Source organism: Pteropus vampyrus, unplaced genomic scaffold (genome assembly GCF_000151845.1).
Source record: "Pteropus vampyrus isolate Shadow unplaced genomic scaffold, Pvam_2.0 Scaffold96, whole genome shotgun sequence".
In the NCBI taxonomy this organism is placed as follows: domain Eukaryota; kingdom Metazoa; phylum Chordata; class Mammalia; order Chiroptera; family Pteropodidae; genus Pteropus; species Pteropus vampyrus.
The window spans coordinates 2,043,734-2,066,244 of record NW_011888877.1 but is presented as its reverse complement, the minus strand read 5'-3'; the positions used below and the strand labels follow the sequence as shown (position 1 = coordinate 2,066,244).

The 22,511-nt window shown below is 32.4% G+C and overlaps 1 protein-coding gene across 1 annotated transcript in view; it reads right to left on the bottom strand.

Moving 5' to 3' along the window:
- Nucleotides 1-22,511, bottom strand: part of MALRD1 (MAM and LDL receptor class A domain containing 1) — a 520,465-nt gene that overhangs the window by 291,052 nt on the left and 206,902 nt on the right. Inside the window, 2 exon segments of the mRNA XM_023533144.1 lie at nt 17,395-17,680; nt 21,166-21,413. Of these exon segments, the coding sequence (XP_023388912.1) occupies nt 17,395-17,680; nt 21,166-21,413 (534 nt within the window).

The following is a 22,511-nucleotide window of genomic DNA, read 5'->3' as shown; positions in this document are numbered from 1 at the left end:
CATTTCTTCTAGGTTATTGAATTTGGTATTATATACTTTTTCATAGTATTCGTGCATGATCCTTTGTCTTTCTGCGATGTCAGTCTTAATTTCCCCTCTTTCACCCCTGATTTTGTTTGTGTCCTTTCTCTTTTTTCTTTAGTGAGTCCAGCCAGAGGTTTGTCAATTTTATGAACCTTCTCAAAGAACCAGCTCTTCGTTGCATTTATTCTTTCTATTATTTTGTTTTCAATTTCATTTATTTCTGCTTTAATTTTGATTATTTCTTTCCATCTGCTGACTTTAGGCTTCATTTGTTCTTCCTTTTCTAGTTTTTAGGTTGTTTATTTGGGCTCATTCTTGTTTTTGGAGATAGGCCTGTAATGATATGAACTTTCCTCTTATGACTGCTTTTGCTATATCCCAAAAGTTTTGATATGTTGTACTATCATCCCTTTCTTTCATTGTGGCATTGCCTTCTTCACGTTTCTACTGCCCATTCTTCAAGTTTCAATTCAAATATTATCTCTTCTGTGATACTTTAACGACCATTCAGAAAGAAGTGCTTCTGCATTCTCTGTGGCTCTATTGTATATTGATCACAATAGTTACTGCTTCACTAAACACATTGAATACAAATTAGTTATTTTAATTATCTAACTTAGTCCCTAACACATTATATTCGTCAATATGCTTTCAAATGAATAAACAAACAAATGAAAGAGTGAATGAACAGTGGTTCAGTATTGAAGAGAAATTCAGGAGACATGAATTTCAGTCATAGATTTACTGCTAACTAGCCACTGAATCTTGGAAAAGTCATTTAAATGCTGTAGGACTTAATTTTATTATCTCCGAAATGCAAGATTTTGTTAGGTTATGTAATTTATAAGTCATTTATGTTTCAATCAAAATATTATTTTATTCCATAACTGAAATCAGGAGACAAATGACTAGTTATAATTTCATGTCAGTATCTTTCTCTAAGTAAATTGGTGACTCACCGTTTTACTCTTATACGAGTTTGAAACCTGTTGGACTAGAGACAATGGCTTTCCATAAACAAGGAAGAAGGTTCTCGCCAGGACCTGACCATGCTGAAAACTTGATCTGAGACTTCCAACCTCCAGATATATGAGAAATAAATGCTTGTTGTTTAAGCCACCCAGTTTACAGTATTTTGTTAAGGCAGCCCGAGTTGATTAGATATCCAGTCCCATTCTGGCTGATTTGAAAGTTGAGGGGATCAATGGCTCGGCACATAGTAACCCAACCAAAACGCACCCATGTTCCATGAAGGACCAGTTGGGAAACTTAGAGCTTTGTAGTGAAGGAGACTAGATGCAACTTTGAACTTCTGAAGTTTCAGGGGGCTCTAAAAGAGACAAAAACACATAAAGCTGGGACAAAGAAGAGCTCCTCCCCAAAACTAGAATAAAATATAATTTTTAAAAATGTCAGCATAGGAAATCATTGTTTGGTATTCGATCTAGGTGAGAGTAAAAGTAAAATTTCTTAAAAAATAATTGACATTAGCTATATGTTATATAGGCATGTTTGCTTATTAGCTACACATAACATGGTATTTTTGACTGTCTACATTTTGGCTAGTCCTTCAGAACAAAAACCTGAGAAGTATTTGAAACCACACCTGTCCCTGTGCTGACACCAGGTGTCAGTCTGGAGCAAAATCATATCTGCTTGGAGGAACATACACATAACCTAAGCCTCAAAAAAATCACACAAGTGACATTTTAACCAATATTGATTTTCAATCAGATTCACAAAACATATAATAAGCCAGCGTGAGCAGAAACAATCACAATCATCTAAAATAAGCCCACAAAGACTTTAAAATAGATGTTACTGAAAATGATACAAAAGAAATTTAATACATTTAAAAATAAAAGAGGAGATTGGAAATATCATGTTATCCAAAATATCCATGTATAAAATTTTTTAAAATAAAATTTATGAAATCTAAATTTAAAATTCAATAAAAAGACTAAATAGAAAATTAAACACAGATAAAATAAAAATTAGAACTAGAAAAATAAATCTGAAAACATCATCTAGAATGAAACAAGATATAAGAAAATATGAAACACAATTTAAGAGATGGGATGATAGAATGAGAAAGCCTAACAACATCTAATCAGAATTCCAGAAGAAAAGAAGAGCTAAGTAAAAATAAAGACATTCAGTGTTAAACATATCGTCATTACACCACAGAATACTCAGAGATCTTTAGAAAACTGAGAGAAAAAAATACATATCTTAATTAGTAATAACAATAAATTCTCGACAGTAACTATAGAATCTTGAAAAGAGTGGAATAACATCTTTAAAACTGAGAGAGAATAACTGTCAATTTAGAATTGCATGTCCATAAAACTGCCTTCAAAAAATGAGGGTTTATTAGAGGTATTTTCAGGTAAACAAAATTGTAAGTTTATCACCAAAAGACCTCTGCTAAAGGATTTTTAAAGAACATTTTTCAGGGAGAAGTTGAATGACCCTAGAAGGAAAATCTGAAACGTTAGAAGAAATGCAGAATAAAGAAACTGGTATGGAAACTTTTAGAAAACAATGACAATAGAAATATCAAAATTTAATGTAAAATATCAAAATAGAGATAAAGCACGTGAATATGACTACATGTAAGTAGATAGAAGGGAAACCAGAGTTAAAGCATTTTAATTTTTATGTAATATAAGAAGGATGATAGAGATCAAATTACTTAAAATCTTATATATTATATATGCATATTAAAATTCTAGTGTGAAATCTAAATAAAAGTGTATATTTTCCATAGGAGAGAATAATAAAAAGTATAAAATAAAACTCAAATCATTTTTAAAAAAAATTTTTTTAAAGTAAGCAAAAAGCAAAAGAATTCCTACAACTCTCATAGGTCTAGGAGATGTTTGAATTCCATTCCATCAGAGAGAATAAGTAGAACTGAAGGGGAGAAATACTTCCAAGAATAAAGAGGGATATTTTACAATGATAAAGGGTCATTTAATCAAGAAAACATAACAATCCTAAGTATATATGCATCTTATTACATAAAGCAAAAACTAACAAAACCAAAGGTAAATTCACAGTTTTAGCTGTGAATGTTACCAATTTTCTCCCAGTATTGGTAGAACAAGCTTAAGAATATAAAAGACTTATTATGAAGCAAACTGACCTAATTAACATTCATAGAAGATTACACACAAACAATAGCACAAAACACATTATTTTCCAGGGCATGTAGATCTGTCACCAAGATGCACTTCATAAAAAATTGAAAGGAATAAAGTCATGCAGAGTATGTTCTCTTGGAACAACAGACTAAATTAGAAATCAATAACAAATAGATATCTGGAAAATATCTACTAGATATTTGAAATCAATAACAAATAGATATCTGGAAAATATCTACTAGATATTTGAAACCAAACAACATACATGTTTGTAAGCCATGGGTTAAAGAAAAAATACAAAGGTAATTAGAATATACTTTGAACTGAATGAAAATGAAAACAGTGTGTCAAAATTGATAGGACGCAGGTAAGCTGAGTAAGTAGATATATACATTTAAATGCTTATATTAGAAAAATTTAAAGACGCGTAAGATCAATTGTGGAAGTTTCTACCTAAAGAAGCTATGAAAAAAAGCAAATTTAACCCAAAGTAAGTTAAAGAAAGGAAATAATAAAATTAAGAGGAAATATTAATGAAAGACAAAACAAACAACAGTGAAAAAGATCAGGGAAACTAAAAGCTGTTTCTTTGAAAATACCAGTAAATTTGATAAAACTTCATCTAAAAACAGAAATAAGACACAGAGTTCCAATACAAGAAATGAAAAGGTAGCTATCACTACACGTTGGATAGACGTTAAAGGATAATAAAAGATTATAAAAAAGGTGAATAAATCTACATCTATGAGATAGAATTCATAATTAACAACCTTCCTACAAAGAGGACTCCAGGAGAAAACTTAGCTAGTGAATTCTTCCACACTTTTAAGGAAAAAAGACTATCAATCCAATATGCAATCTCCCATCAAATGAAGAAAGGCGAGAACTACCCCCCACATTTTATGAACGAATATTACTGTAATACTAAAAGCAGAAAAAGACATTATAAGACAAGCATATGATATACTCATGAACATAGGCACAATGTCCTTTAATACATTAGCAAATAAAATCCAGTGACATAAAGGATAAAATACTTAATGAAATGTATATATCAGGATGCAAGGAATTTGTTAATTATTAACTAATACAAAGACCCATATAAAGGAAACAAAGGGGAGAAACACAAAATCCTTTCAACAGATGCAGGGTGGAGGCGGGGGGAAGTGACCATGTCAAACACCTGGCACACAGCAGAGCAAGAGCTAGATGTCCCTCTTCTGATGACTGGCTTCGTGTTCTTTCAGCTGCACTAGAACACCATGGGTTCTCATTTCTTTGAACTCTTTGCCTGTGCGAATCAGTACTCTTTTAGTACTCAGCCATAGAGATTCTATTTGAATCTGGAAGGCGTCTGCTGAGAGTGGTAGAGAGGGAGTGTAGAAAGCACTCAGCCAAGTAAATCCATTTTTACCAGTGGATTCCATTTCTTCTTCTTCTTTCTTTTTTTCCTTTTCTACTTCTTGCCCACCCTCTTCTCCTCCTCTCTTATCTTCAGTGAGGCATGGTGAAGTTCACAACTAATTTCTTTCTTCATTAATTCAATACAAATGATTCAAGTTTTGGTATGATTCTAGTTCAAGATCCAGAGGAGGCTTCCATTCGGTATAAAATCTAGTGCTTGACTGATTTGAAGTTTAGTGTGAAAAAAGCTATATACATTCAAAAAGCTAAATAGCTAACATTTTCTAACAAAGTATGTAGTGGGTTGGTAAAGACAGAGAGTGTCAATTAATGCAATTAAGTTTGGAAATCAGTATTTCAAGTTTACTTTTATCATGAAATCCCTAATGATTCTTATGTTAACAAAATGGGGAAAATTGGGAATTAAATTGTATCGGGACTTTATTGTTGGCAATTAAGTGTCATAGTGCTGGGTAAATCGCTGACAGAGGATTTAAAAACCCACGTAAGGATAAGGACATATCAATTTTATTATCTTTAGGTTTATTAACTTGTCTACAGATTGCTAGCAATACAAAAAATATCCGGAAATGACAATCTACTCTCTCCTGGAATGAGCACAGTTAAATCATACCTGATATTTTCCTTTAACATATACGCTCATAGTAACACACTTGTCCCTGTTCCCTCAATGGTCAAGCGATAAATGGTAACTCATCCTTTGAATACCAACAACAATACCAAAACGATGAATAACACCTATAAAGAATTTACCAACTGTCAGTCACTCTTGTAAATGTTTTACATATCTTATTCAAGCTTCACGATAATCTCATGGAATAGACCTGCTTATTAATCCCATTTTACAGGTGAAAAAACTGATAAAGAGAGGGTAAAGTACTCTGCTCAATGTCACACAGTTTGTAAGGAGCACAGCTGAGATTTGAATCCAAATAATTTGGTTCCAAAATCCATAATCTTAACCACGATGCAAATTACTATTTGCTAAGGCATGAAATGTATTTTAGTAAGAAATTGTGAGTTCATGAAATATACTTGTCAATTTTAAAATTCACTTATGTATCTTTTCCTTATTTGTTTTAAATACAATAAAATATCGAACCATCTTTTTTTTGAAATGATCGAAGCTTTCTCTCTATTTTGTAAACATTAATGAATAAGTTATATAGAAATGGCATAGTAATTAAAGTGCTTGAACAACCATTTCAAATTTAAACATTATGCATAGTTTTATTTATGCCTCAATATATATTTTGACAATATGTTGTTATACTTTGCAATGGACTGTTGCGAACTAACAGAATATCCTGTTCTAGGAATTGTAGGATATAATATTTCATTTATTTTAACATGACATTTAGGCTATAGGGTATGACTTCTTGTGATTCTTACTCCACAATATATTATTCTCTCATTGTGGCAGGGGCTGCTGCTTGTCTCCTTTATCTGTCCTCTCCTTCTGCTTTACAGTTTTTAGCTGGATGCATGGCTGCCTACAAAAGAGTCCACTTCTGAGAAACTCTTTGTGTGAGAGATGACTAGATGTTTGCCAATATCATGTAACTCCACGCATCCTGTGGCAACCTCCAAAAATGTTCCTTACAGGACAGTTGGAACATGCGTGTTAGCCATTTTTCTTTACCTCTCCATCCATCTCACTACCACCATCTTGGATCATGGAGAAAGAACTATGATGGACTAGGGCAGTTAATTAGAAGAATCTTTAGTCCATAAACACTTAAAGGTCATATACTCATATATGCATATGTATGTATACATGAGTGTGCATATACACTTAAATGTGTATGTTATTTAAATGCTTCCTCAAATTGCATATGAAATAAGATGTGATATTTATAAATAAAAGCATATAGCTGCCTTGAAAAATTTGCATAGATTTCAGGAAATATACTAACTCCATTGCATAGATTTCAGGAAATATACTAACTCCATTCAGAAATATACTAACAAAATTTGCATAGATTTCAGGAAATATACTAACTTGCAGAAAATAGCATTTTGACGGCCTGCAGAAAATAGCCGGTAGTATTGTGCTACAGGGCTTTGTAACAATCATCAAATCTTTAAGGTGAATATTTATCATGAAGAGTATTATACTGGAATTTTAAATTCATTTGAATAGGCTATAGTATTAACGTAAATTTAAATCTGAGCTGCGTACTCTGATAAGATTATACAATATAATTTCTAGTGTATTAAAATGTTCTATGTATAGCAAGAAATGGATTTCTATATGATTACTGTATTGTACCACACGTAGTATAAATAACTAAAACATTTTAAAAATAGTAGTGTGTTTATGTATGCAGGCTAAGTCATTGAAAACACTTAAAAAGTAGCTAACACATGTAAATATTTAAATGAACTTTCTTTGGAAAGGGATTACAGATGCCAAAATTAAAATCTCTTCCCCAACAGCTTCTCAAACAATTTCCCAATACAAAGAATAATTAATGCTAAGTGATGAGTAAAGAATTGCATTTCATTCAGTTTGACTGTATTTAACAGGAGGGAGAAACAAGCCAGTCACATATTGTTTTGAATTAATAAAACTATGTTCTTGTATATTTAGTGCAAATCTAACTGACAGAAAATCCCAAATTTTCAGTTTTCACACTGACCTATATTTTCATTTGATGTCTAGATGATAGCCACAGTGTGAAAACTGCCAAAGCTACTTGGCTAATTGATCTTATAATTTTTAGGAAAATGTTCTGAATAATTTCCAGGCTTCCAACCCTAGGGCAACTCAAAGTGAGGAATAACAGTTCATATAAAAATGGGAGAAACTTATAAGGAGACATTTCCTTATAAAGTTTTATAGAAATGCTTTCCCTCATTCTTTAAATATTTGCTAAAATGCAAGTAGGCAACCTTCTGGGGGAAAAAAATCAACTTCTACTTTGCTGTACTATTAAAATAGCATAAATTTTAACAATGGCTTATTTTTTCCCCAAAAAGTAAATTCAGATTTTCTAAGAATTTTAATCTTTGAAAGTCTACTTGAGAGCAAGCATTTAGCCAGGAGACTTTAATTCACAAGAATATACATTTTTTTCATCATTAATGATTTCACTATAGATTATTTGTGAGGACTATAATGACAATAAAAAAATATATGGCCTGGCTGGTAATTCCATCCTTGAGAAAACTGATGATTTAAAAAATATATATTAGACCAGTCTTGTCTATTCGTTATACATAACTTCTCTTATCAAGATAAATTTCCTTCCAGGTAATTTTCATTTTTACTAAAATAATACAGGTATAGAGTTTTAAAAAATGAATACCACTTTAAGTAGCCCATATCTCATCCCACACTAATTCTACTGCTATACTTTGGATAAATTCATTTTTAATTCTTACATCTATTTTGTCTGATACTTTCTGCATGTGTCTAAATAAACTATTTATAAAACTAATTCCTTATTTTTCAAGTTTAGGTGTAATCTATTGCCCTAGATCTCTGGGGAATAAGGACATAAGTTTTATACTACGCCCTTCTCCAACACATATACCTCTCTCCCCTCATATATCTAAGAGTTGTTATAATTTAGGGTTAAATTCTTACTTAGTTGATATTATTATAGTTATCTAAATATTGTCCTTGACTTAACCACATATATGTTTGTTATATTTAAGTTCTTACACAATTATTTTTTCTGTTTTTAATGATTTCCCATTTTCTTTCACTAGCTTGTATAATTAAGACGTAAAACTGCTCTAACTACAGTTAAATCTATGATGTAATTGTATGCTTGTGTGCTTTCTTAAAGATATTGCTTCTGGAGTTTATGACACCCCACCCAGGCTCAGCTAATTGCCCTCTGGACCTCATGCACACCCATATCTGTAGGAATTCCTTTTGCCTTTCCTGCATAATTAATTTATGTAGGAAATAATGACATATTGAGCTCCAACTACATGTCAGGCAGTAATCAAAGCAATTTAAAAAATGCCTGCCACCATGCAACTTAAATTTCTGAGAGAGGAAACAAAATAAATATATTAATATATGTGCTTTGTATATCATGAAATATAAAGTAATTATAAGAAAAATTGAAAAAGTTACATAAAAATGCTTTCATTAATATAGATGCAAAAATTCTCAACAAAAATTTATCAGATAAAATCTAGCAATATATAAATAATACATTCTAATCAAGTGGGGTTAATTCTAAGAATATAAGTTTTCTTTCGAGATTTGAAAATCAGTTAGTGTAATACCCACAATTTGGTAAAGGAGAAAAATCACATGATTTTCTTCATGTTCACAAAGAACATTTGACACAATTTAATATCCAATCATAATTAAATCTCTTAGAAGATTAGAAATAGAAAAAAACTTCGAATTGATGAAAGCTACTACCTTAAAAGTACTGGAGAAAGACAAAATACTTCCCCCTAAAATCAGAAGCAAGGCAAATGTGTCTGCTCAATACTTATTTTTGATACTGTCTTAGATATCCAAGCCATCAAGAAAAGTAAGTAAAGACTTGATGTTTGGAAAGGAAGAAAAATACTATCTTTTATCACGTTTCATTATTTTAAGTCCTAACTAACTTATGAAAAGGTAACTATTAGAACTATTATGTGAATTTTGCAAAACCATAATATATAATATTATACAAAGATCAATTGTAGTTTTACGTATTAGCAATGAACTTCTACAAAATAAGATAAAATAAAATAGTACCTAGCAATGGCACTAAACTATGAAAAGCTGGAGATAATTTGTTTAAAATGGAAAAAAAAAATCTATATAATTAAACTACAAAGCAGTACCGAGAGAAATTATAGAATACTTGAATAATTGGAGAGACATGCCATACCCATGGATAGGAAAACTCAATATTGTTCATATATCAACTCTCCCCAAATTGACAGATGCAATGTTATTACTATCATTATTCCAGCAGACTCTAAAAACATACAGGACATAGAATAGGTAGTAAAATTAGATATATAGATCAATGGAAGAGAACAAAGCACCAGTTTTAGACCTATAAACATATATGATTAATTAATTTTTGACAAAGCTTCCAGGCAATGAATAGGTAAACGAAAGTAACTTCAACAAATGATGTTGGAACACCATACACGATACCAACTCATGATAAATCAGAGTCCTAAATATAAAAACTAAAGCTCTAAACCTTGTGAGAAAACATAGAATATCTTTGTGACCTTGGATAAGGAAAGATTCCTCAGAGAGGCATAGAAAGCAGCAACCATTACAGGAAAAAAATGATAAACTGGAATTTTTCATCATAAGATGAAATCATTAATGAACTAGGACGTTCACCGAGAAGAAAATCGCAATACATACATATGCTGATCTTTGTATTCTGGGTATATAACGAATATCTATAAGTAAATATTAAACATACGGGTCGGTAAAAAATAAAACAAAACAAAACAAAACAAAAAACAGCTTAAACAGGCACGCCACAGAGGAAAATATACAGATGTCCAAGAAGCACAAGTAAAAACCATCAGGGAAAAGTAAACTGAAATCACAATGAGATCTCATTTGATATGCACTAGAACTGCTAAGATTAAAAAGACAGACAAACCAAATATTAGTGAGGATGAATAGCAACTGGCAATCTCATATATTGCTGTTGGGATTGTAAAATGATACAATCATTATTGAAAATTGTTTGGCTGTTTCTTATAAAGTGAGACATACATCTGCCGTATAATCAAGCAACTGCACCTCTAGGTACTTACAGGAGAAAACATATTTCTATAAAAAGGTGTACACGAATTTTCATAACAACTTAATTCACAATATCCAATAATTTGAAACAACTTATTTGTCAACAGAGTGAGCAAACGCATTTTGATGTACAATAGAATACTATTCATCAATTGAAAAAAAAAGAAAATAGTGATACACTCAATAATACGGATAAATTTCCAAAACCTTACACTGAGCAAGAGAAGCCAGACACACCATTGATAAAAAGGCAAATCTAATACATGGTGATAAACATCGGAACATTGGTTTCCTCTGACTGAAGGGATGGGAGGCAGTATTACTGAGAAGTAAACAAGGACAATTTCTGGGGTGATGGAAATGTTCCATATTTTGATGTGTTTTGGGTTACACTGATATATGCACTTGTCAAAATTAATTGTATTTCATACCAAAAATCTGCACATTTCACTATATCAAAATTATTCTTCATTTTTTAAAAAGAAAAGATGAGAAGATCCAAGCTAAGTCTTACCAGAGATCCAAAGGAGAGAAAGAAATTGAATGAAGGAAACCAAAAATCAAAGGCGTAATAGCCTAGAATGTTTCAGAATTCATGAAGCACATCAATCCCCAGATTAAAAAAGTTCATTGAATATCAAACAAGATAAATAAAAGGAAGCCTACCCTAATTCACATGATTTAGTGGAATACCAGAGGAAAAGAGAAAATCTTAAGAGTAGAGTGGTAAAAGAACATTACTTATAAAAAAAAAATGGTAATTAGATTAAGAGCTGATTTCGTGATCACAATACAAGCCAAGAGACAGTGGGAAAATGTCTGTCAAAAATATCTAACAGAAAGTTGCAAACTAAATCTGTACATCCAATGCAACCACCTTTAAAATATTATGTTGAGATTATTAAAGCATTTAATCTAATCAGAACTGAGAGAGCATCATTAAAGGAACTTCTTATATATTTTAGAAAACAAGAAAATAATCTCAGAAAGAAGATCAGAAATATAAGTGAAAACATATTACCAAGAAAACTGAATCTAAAAATGTTAAGCCTTTTCCTTTATTAAAATCTCTTTAGATAAAAAGATTTCAAAAAGAATACATGTGCATCTTGACATAGAATTTTATATCATCAATTTTGAAATTTTAAGTGATTTTTGAATAGATTATTTTATTTTGGTTATCTATCCATATGTTTGTTAAAGCAGACAATGTGCTTTGGAAAGCCCAAATATCAGTTAAAAATAGCATACAGATATCCTAATTCCTAATATTCTTTCCACAAAATGAAAGAAATGGCTCATGTGGAAAAAAATCCTAAATTGAAAGACATTTTCTTGGAACTGTGATATAGTTAAAAATTAAAATATTTCAAACAGCATATCTCTCCACTATTACATAAGTAGGTTACAGCCAATTGGCATTTCAAGCGAAGCTGAAATTTTCCAACATATTAAATTCATTGGGACATGAAATACAGTTAGTTTCACACAATCATATTTTCCTTCCAAGAGAAATGTAATCTGTGTTGTCTTACTTATACTCAACAATTTTAAATAGTTTCTCACATGACCTTTCTTGGTTTTTATTTAACTGGAATATATTTGAGAGCTCAAACATTAAAAACAGTTTAATTTTAGCTCGACAGCCAAGATAATGCAATAATGTTATAATTTCTAACTTTGTTCATATATAAATAGTTCAGTAAGGATCAAGTTTATAAAAAACACAAACATGTATATTATTTAAGGTATTACAAATATAGTGTTTTGTTTGTTAGACTTTCTCATAAAGAAAAAGACAGACAATGAAAAATTAACCTAATACGGTTTATTGATCAAAGACTTGATGGAAGCTTGGGAGTTAGATACTCAGATATTCAAGAGCATCCAACGAATACATTTGCCTTCCTATAGGATGCTCTTTATATATGATTGGCTAATTCCCAAGCCTCCTTCTAGTCTTCGCTCAATAAACCTTATTAGGTTAATTTTTCATTGTCTGTGTTGATCTGCATTATTTGCATATCTAATTAGACTTGTAAGAAGTTAAAACCTGTTACCATTAGAAGATACTAGTAGTCCATCGCTCTCAGGAATAATTCAAACATTACCTGTAGTTACCTAGGAAGAAGTGTCTACTGAAAGCAAAGCCTTAGAAGCCAGTGATGTCTACCAGCTTGATTTGCTGGTGGTTTTCCTTAGACTAACATCACATGTTTACATAGACAACTTAGTAGCGAATCTCTCAGTGACATATTCTAAGAGTTCTTCAATTATTTTTTAAATTTGCCTCATCAAAGCCGCATGTCCTTGGTCAAAATGTTTTCTTTTCTTTTACACTGTAATCTCTTTTTCACTTGCTTTGCTTTGCTCTCCACAATTTTCTTTGACACTTTCTCAGTTTCTAGGGGCATTCGTTATTCACATTAAATAAAAATATGGCTGCATATGGAAGACACAGAGGAAACATATTCGGGACCAACGCACAATGCGGTAACGGCTCACAGTGCATTTGCTGCTGGATGTCTGCCATAACCATAACACATCTATGATCACTGCATAAAATTTTCAAAACCCCTTAGTCTATCAGTTGTATTTGGAATAAACCTGACAATTTTCCTATGTAATATATTGCTTGAATAGTATTCTGAGTTTTGGGGGATGGAAATATGTTTTCCAATATCAATATTAGCACCCTGCCCTCCCCCGCAAAAAACAAAGTAAGAATAGATTCAGGAATTCTATAAATATCAGTATTAAAACCAAGAGTTGTTTTACCGGAAAAACATTAACTTGGAAAACACTGTGAGGTATATGCCTCTATATTTAAAAATTAACTTCTTTCAACTTCCTGCTCATGTCATATCCAACTGAGGTATCAACTTCTGTGAATTTTAGCACTATTTATTTCCTTTCTATTGCTTATTGTAAATAATAAATGAAGTCGGCAAATTAGCAATTAGGCATTTTGAGTCTTCTATAAGAGCAATTTCTTTGACGGGCACAGGAAGGGCAGGAGGGATCTGAACCGCTACTTTGAGCAATGCATGAAATGTGACGAAGGAAAGATAGCAAGTAGACAATATGCTTTAAACAAATTTCAACTGTACACAGTTTGATTTTATAATCCCTCCCAAGAGGGAAGAGGAGCGGCAGAAAAAAGGAAAATAACTGAAAATCAACTACATGCCAAGTATTGTTTAAAACATACTGTGTATTATCTCAATTGTTTTTCATGCCACTCAGAAATAAGCTCCACTTGTCCCATTTTTACAGACAAGAAAGGTAAGAATTAGGGAGGTTAAATAGATCAGGTGACAGATTATATAGGTAGTAAGCAGTGCAAAAATCCAAATTCATGACTTTAAACCTCAAATACATGACCTCTGCACCAAATATTGTGTGCAGAGTTCACTAAATCATAGAGCTGAGTACGAGCAGACAGCTTTCCCCAACTCAGACACTGACTGCCTGCGATGCCCTCATTCTGCTCCATAGGTAGCAGCTTTCTGAATTACTGCCAGAGATTCAGGGAAATGTGTGACCTCGAAGGGGAGCTAATCCATTCAGCCCCCACAGCCTTATATGCATTTCTTAAGCAAAAGTTGATTACCATGTTATATGCCAAAAAAACTTTTGTATAAGTCATCCTTGGAAATAACTGTGGGGACTTAACATACAACACACACAAAACATACACACACACACACACACACACACACACACACACACACACACGACTGATCCTTGCTCTCATTATACTTAGAGATTTTATTAAATATCTGCCAATAACAGAAGATATGATACTGGCTGAATTTGCACATGGATATTTAAAAGAGGAATCTTGGTTGTCTTTTTATTATTAATATTCATTAAATAATTATTGTTATCATTACTTAGTAATTAACAAAACTGTCATCAAAATAAGCTCTTAAATATAACTTCTAGAGACTTAATAATAATTTAGTATTAATTTTGCTAATAAAGCCCTGGGTCTTATTTGACTAATTAGAATCACTGATTCCAAATTCAGTTCAATTGCATCTTCCTAAATATATGTTTTGCTTCCTCTTATCTTTTCTATTTTAAGTTATCCTTGATGGAGCTGTTAGCCTACATACATGAATGCAGATGAAAAGTCTGCGTGAACTAGAGTAATTTCCAAAAGTTTAACAGATGTAGCCAGTACTTGTGAAACGTAATGTCATTGACCCTCCTTCAATCTGTGAAAGTCCCAAGTTAGGTGTTTTTGTGGTAATGAGAAATTAAGAATTATTAAACATTTCAAAGATACACAGTACATATATGTTATTCATGATACATCAAAAATAATTAAAGAGGTTATCAATAAATGATAAGACTGAATGATTAGAATGTGATATAAAATAATTATATGCTTGTAATCTCTGAAAGAAAAAAATTTTGTCAAAACAAATGGCAGAAACATGGTCTTAATAAAAATGCAAATAATAGAGGCGTACTCTCAAATATCTATACTATCTAAGGAATATTGATGAAGATGTCCCCAAATATAGGATTATATAAAACTAAGATGATTTTATTGAATAAATGTCTACCATACACCAGCCATGGGACTAGGCAACCTGCATAGGCAACTATCTCCTTTTATTCTTAAAAGCCTAAGATCCTAAGGAATAAGTGATATTCTCTCTGCTTTGTCAATGAGGACATTGAGTCTCAGAGAAGCTGTGCAGCACACAGCCAGTGGGAAGGGAGTCTGGGATTGGCAGCTCGTCCACTAGAACACTGTACCTGTGCTTTCATGGTACCTGGGCTGCATTTCTGTGCTTCTGTTTAAACTAGAAGATAACTGCAAGTCTTGGGAATTCACAAATCTCACTCTGTCAAATGCAACCCCATTGTCAGAGACAGGCCTAAAAGTGCCCTAGAGTGTTCACTTTATCACCTGTGCTGCCCACTGGGGTGGCCATTTGCTGCAGTGGCTACTGAGCAACGGAAGTGTGACTGATCCACACTAAGTGTGCTGTGACAAAATATATCCTGGAGGACTTAAAGACAACATGGAAACAATAATGTAGAATGTCTTATTAATATTGTTATATTGCTTTTGTATTAAAATGATATTTTTGATATGTGGAATTAATGAAATTATTAAAATTAATGTCACTTATTTAAACCTAACTAATAGAAAATGTAAAATTATATATGTGGCTTCTTTTTGTGACTCTCTTTATAATTCTCTTAGATGTCATGATATCAGTGAACTCCACACCAGCTTTCATGAAGATCAAAGGAAACAAGTTTGGCTTTCATTTTGTTCAGAATATCCCACCCTTCCCCAAAATATATATGTAAATATAGCCTTCGTTTAAAATGTCTGAGACACCAACAAATTTCTGTGAACTCATATTGACATAGTTTTTCAGAAATATTTCACAGTTTAAGTCTAAACAAAGTATAGCTTTTCACTTTTACCAAGCAAAATGTATATATTTTTGGTTTCCGGAGGCACGTTAGAAGTATCTCAAATAGTTTATAAGAATGTTAACTCCATAAGCATTTATTTTTCATCTGCTTCATTTGAATGTAGGCATCACAGCTGAGATAGCTATGAAACTACTAAATTATTTCACCTCAATTTTTGGAATGCTATAAATAATATAAATAAACAACTTTTTTTTATTTTTTAATTTATCTTTTATTTTTTATTTATTTTATTGCTTTGCTATTTTTCTTCATCTTCTCTGCACCTTCATAAGTATTGGTATATTTCTTCTGGCACTTAATTATATCCTACCTAATATTAGAGTTATTTGAGGTGTTTTTCCTACTCCCCCTTACCATATTGAGTTATTCCTAAGAGCTGAGATTTTTTTATTTTTTCATTCACCAAAAATTTTAATACACTATCTCAATTCTCATAAGAATATACAAAGAACTCTAGCATTATTAGTATGTGCCCTTAATTAACAACTGATAGATATTTTTTGTACCTCTTTATCGATATTTTTTAATTTTCTTTTGGAAATTTTTAAAAAGTAACTTTATTCAAGATTTCACAGATTTAAGAATTTAAAATTCCCGATAAGATTAGCTTATTCCTCTTGCATCCTACTTAGTAGCTGCTCCTTAAACTTTGCAGTGGTGCAACATAAAACTTTGGCTCCTTCACTATTTATATGCTATGAGATTATTTTTTATTACTAAATTAAAATACTCCCTTTGAAATGAGTGGGGAAGTAAAGGCAGAAATTGCAACGTTCCCCACTTCATCCTCCATCTTAAAAGCCAGAGTAAACAAATTCATTCTTTTTAAAGCACTTTTGTTTTCGATAACTATAAGAGAAATAATTTAGCTACGAAAGAAACAGCAATTTTGTTTCCTATGTTAAAGTTATGGTTTACATGTTAATATGTCATATTATAAAACGATGAAATTTGCTCTTTTGTCATTTTAATAATATATATTGCATTTATTTTCATCTCGTAACTCTAGTATATTATGTGTATTAATGGTGCTTGCTATTTCCACTTCTCACATTTTCACTGTATATATTATAATGAACATCTACCAACTAAAAACTTTAATATAATTCTTTAGACAAATTACTAAAAGATATTTTAGATTAAAAGGGTAGATGAACATATTCAATCACCTAAACTATTTAAACATATAAACTCAATCACTCAAATTGAAATGTCCATATGCCTAAAAAGAATAAAATAAATAGCATAACCACAGTAATGTCTAATTAAAATTAAATAATTCAGCCCTTGACTACTTATATTTTATTGAGTGAACTGATATTTGTTAAGGATTAAATTCTATATCAGATCTAAGAAGAAGTTGACTAAATAAAGAACTCAGGAACTGGTAAATATACTGAAGCTTGGAGAAAATTTGGAAAACAATTTTATGAAAAAAGCTTAAAAGATAATTTTTTTTAGATTCGAAAGATTGTTTTCATTATGGAAGCAGTAAATTACTAGTTGTTTATGTCATTCTTTTTTCCATTTCCTTTCTTCCTCCCCACTTTTCACCTTGTAAAAATACAAAACACAAATTAAAGGTACCTGTGGGAAGAGGCACTGTGAGTTCTCCTTTCGTGGAGTGACGTGATGGCAGACCACTCTTTGTAAGCACAACATCATCCAATGCAATGTCACCGCGGTGTCCTTTCCCAGCCCCACCTTCGCCTTGGAGTTGGAAATTCTCATCACCAGATAGGAACAGCTCTTTCTTCTGCCAGAAATTGTCTCGTTCTACAGTGAGGTTAAACAGGACCTTCGTTTGGTTTGATACCTGGATCAAGGTGAGTGCCCCAATGCCATTTCCATACACGTGATAATGAAAAATTATCTGTAATCAAGAATAAGAATATTCTATATAAATAGTACAATTAATTTCATTTTCTTTTCAATTATATTGCTTTCTTCTTTATTAACAGATTCCAGATGGAAAACAAGATCTACATGTTCTATTGCTTTGTGAGAACTCTAACAGTGAAATCAGGCCAGCCTTAAATCACATGTTGCTATAGATGGAAGACAGTATGATACGGATAAAGTAGAAATTTAGTCAAAAAAAAAAAAATGAGCAGAGTTTACTTTCTGTGATTTCTAAAAACAGGATTTCTTGATAAACACTTAAAGTCCACTATCAGAGGAATAAAATATGGATAAAAAGTGATGCATTATATAAAGACTTTTCATAATTAAGAAATAGCAGGAACCAAAGATCATCACTTTAATCTCATGAAAATTAAGTCATTTTCTTCAAAATAGCTGAGTACTCTATTGCTTATTCCCACATTCTTGTACTTGAAACACATTTCATTACTACGAACTCCTTGGGGCTCTACTATATATAGCAAAGCCACCAGAACAGCAATTATCTGAATTTTACTTGAAATGCTAGAAACATGCTTTAGAAGAGCAGCCTTGGGAGTCTTTGCCTGAGTAAAAATTAATAAAAGTATTTTCATGGATTAATACTGCAGCGTTTCAAAGATGGGAGTTGACCAGATGTTTAGGGATTGTTACATAGAAGGGAAAAGTCAGGGAAAATTCTAGGAGAAAGAACAGTACGGGTTAGAAATAATAGGAACTCAGAGGGTTTTTGTAAGCTTTTTTCTTGTCATTTGCATGAACAAGAGAAAACTATAAAGGGAGTGATCTTCCCAGAGGAAAAAGGCATTATTGAAACAGTAGCAGTAATAAATATCCTCCTCTAGAGAAAGTAAAATGAACATGTTTAAAGGATAAAGAATGTGACTAAACAATATATGTAACGCATACCACAAAGAGCATCAAGCCATGTGAAGTGTCTACTCAAATATTCCAGCTGATGAAATCTTCAGGTATTATTCTACGATCCAAAATGTTTCTTCTATTGATTAACCAATTAATGTTGGAAAAGATGAGCTCCATGACTGCTGTGAATCATGCAGAGAGGACCAGTAAAACCAGGGTAGCCTAACTCATTAGAGTGAGAAGTGAAAGGGCTGGAGGGTCACCCTCTTGGGCAGCATCGCAAGCATGAGTGGCAACTATCTGATAGGCACAGCACGTATTTATCTGAATCCCTTCTAGGTCGCAGCCATGATCTGCCCAGTGGTCTGCCTTGTTTTATCTTCACATTTGTGCCCAAAATATGAGGTATATGTTTTACGTCACAGTAAAACATTTGACCACGTTGTGACTGACGGTGGTATTGAGTTAACATGCAAACAAACATCTAAACACCCCCATTCCTGCAGAGAACACTTGATGACAACATAATCTAATCACAGGATGACCTGAGTGAATAAAGATCTGCTAAGTGTTGAATTCTTTGAAAGAGGCATTTTCACTGGAAAGTTTTGAGTTACTCAGAGGTTTGATCTCTTCCCTCATCAATCTCTGTCTGCGTCCCTCTGATCATCCATTTCTCAAAAGGAAGGAAAATCTCCAATTTGATTTTTTTTCTGTTTGAAGGTATCTCACAAGGTCAAGTGACAGAGAAGATTTTCGTGAAAATTTGGGAGGTCACGCTCCTTATCTGATAAACACATTTTTAATATAAGAGATCCAATCATTTTCAGCATGACCTTTCCTTACTTCTTTGTATTGGATCTATATCATAAATATTCATAAAAGAAACCATTCGTCATTAATTTTTGACATTTCTTCTAGGCATACTTCATTATTCTTACATAGATGTTTAAAATGCTGGGGACTCTGCTAGGACCAGGGAAACATGGAATTGGATGAAAGCCTTGGTTACCACAGGGTAAGAAAAAAAAAAAATCTGAACATTTTCAGAGAAAGTGGCTAAAGAGAAAAAGTTTAGAAGTCAAACCAGAATTTATATGTTTCATGTTTAATTTTTTTCTAAGATGAGAACTAATTTGCATTTTTCAGAGACTCTATGGATATCTAGAGATAGATTTATAGACACTTAACGTATATAAAATCTACTGTGTTTGGGCTTTATTTTTGAGATAGTACCAAGTAATATGGAAAACAGCAAAAACAGATAAAATATATATGATTAAAAGTCAATTTTTTAACCAAACCTATTAAAGTTTAATATAATCCTGTATGATTTGTTACATCCATTCTGGACTGCTGACTGAGTTATCTCTCTAAAACTCTGATCTGAACATGTCACTTTCTTGCAGAAAAACCTGCGAAACCAGGTGGCATAATTCTTGTCTATCAAATGTGCCTGAAGTGATAAAAGAGATAAGATTACTATCTGAGAGTTAAGGTAAGAAATCAACTTAAGCACAGACAGAAAAAATCTTCAGACAGCATGTATTAAGACAGTGAAGGTGGTAGGATGTGAAGGCTGGTCAGTATGAACAGAAGAACAAGGATCTGTAATAGGTGCAGATATAATTAGGGAGCCTTTGAGCAAAGATTTAATATGCCTCCTTCCCAGGGTTAGGGCTCTCTCTATTGTGGAGAAAGGACATGAGGATATTAGAATTCGAAGATAATAAAGATTTAAATCATGCTATTGCTTCCCAGTCTGATTCCTTGATCAGGTAGCAACTTTCTGGATGTAATTTGCTTCTCTTTCAGTGCTCAAACTTTGGGTAACACACTATTCAGAATCCATGTGTTCGGATTGTATGGAGACTGCATTTCTCATTGTAAATATAGATAAATGGCACAATTATTTATGTATCAATCTCTCATAAGCAAGATTCTTGGGAAGTCACCTTCGATGGCTTAATTTATATTATATGCAAAGTAAGTTTAGTTCCTAACCTAGTGAGTCAAATCCTTTGCAGAATAAAAACATTCAAGCAAACAATAAATAAAGGAATGTGGAGGACCCTGAAAATTCCACATGAGGCTGTTTAGCCCAAAGAGCCACAGGATAATGACCAAACCATTTTTTCTTCCTGCCTATAGAAATCATTCTACTTTTTTAAGGGTCAAGTTCGGTCTTTCCTTTTCCATGAAGACTTCTTTAATCACTTTATTGTAGCTCCAATTATCTCTAATATTAATTCTTGCACATATTTAACTATTTCTTTTTTTTTTTCTCTGATGGTGAAATTCCTATATTTCCAATATGTACTAAACTTCCTGGGTGGAAACAATTGGTATTATACTCCTTTTGTATTATCCAGGGTTGTGGATAATGACTATGAAATTTTCAATGGTTTCCAGAATAAATTCTTCTTAATAGTTCCAACGATCCTTCCCTCTCTTTTTAAATTCACTTTCTCTCTCCCTCACATATCTCAAGTTGAATAAATTCAAATGCATCTTTGGTCTGGCCCTGACCATTTCATTTTCTGTATTTGACTCTATCAGGAGCTGCTCAGAATATTTTTGTTTTTTCCATACTTTGAAGTTTTTGCTGCTTCTGCTTATGACTGGACTTGAAATTCTGGCTGCTCTCATGGGCTGCTGAGGGAACAAGCTCTTTATGAAGATGTAATGACCAGCTGAATTTTGCAAAGTGTGATCAGCAGCTGGCTCTGTGCCTATAGCAGGGAAGCTGCTAGCTTTCAGATTCCAGTCACAGCCGTCATCCTGCTTCTGCTTCTAGGAACAAAGATTGAATTTAAAATCACAGCGCCCAGTGGAGGTACCTGGAAAACATTTCCCAATTTATGGTAGAGAGAAAAAGGAAACTAGTCGACTTTAAGGCATGCAATCCAAAATTACAGTGAACTTGCCATATCATGTAATATTCAAAATTTTACCGTATTATCCTGACAGCAACATTAAAATAGAATATTTCCCTTTGTTATACACAGCTATTTCCATGGATTACTTGTTTATTTCTCCCCAAATCTGGTCTTTAGTCTCAAATTCAATGACAAAATAAAACAGCATTACACACATTTTCTCCTCCCAGCACCTGTTTGGTCAATGTGATTTATTTCTTCTCTCCTCTCATCTTTGCTTCTCAGGTCTTGGTAGGGAATTTAGAAAGTTTATTATTCTGCAGTACAGCTTGGCTTGAGAAATGCTGCCTAAAGCAAAAGTTATTAATCATTGTAATTATTATCCTCATTTTAGAGATGAGAAAATTGTGAAACAAAAATAGGGTAAAAAGTGGAAAATTTGGAATTAATTTAAGTTACAGAAATTAAATGTTAAGTTGCATTAAATACTAACTACCTCCCGGGCAATTTAAAAAAAAAATATTTTATTACTTAAATTCTTCATCCATTTCCAGGATAACAAGAATTATGAAGTTCAACTATGTCCTTATTGATTTTCTGCTTGCTGGACTTATCCGCTTCTGAGAGGGAAGTGCAGAAGTCCCCAACTATGAGAATAGATTCATCAATTCGCCTTGCAATTCTATTAGTTTTTGCCATGCGAAGTTTGGCATTCTGTTGTTAGGCACATACATTATGAACCGTTATGCCTTCTTGGACAACTGACTCCTCTACTGCTATGTAATATCTTTAGTTATCCCTGATAACTTTCTTTGCTTTGAAGTCTGCTCTGTCTAAAATTACTATAGCTATTCCTGCTTTTCTTTGTTTAATGTGAGTATGGTATATATTCCTCTACATATTTAATCTATAAATGCCTGTGTATTTAAAGCGGGTTTCTTGTAACAACATACAAGTCTTGTTTTTCTGATCCACTCTGACAATTTTTGTATTTTAATTGGTGCATTTAGACCACTGATGTTCAAAGTGATTAATGAGAGAACTGGATTAATATCTACC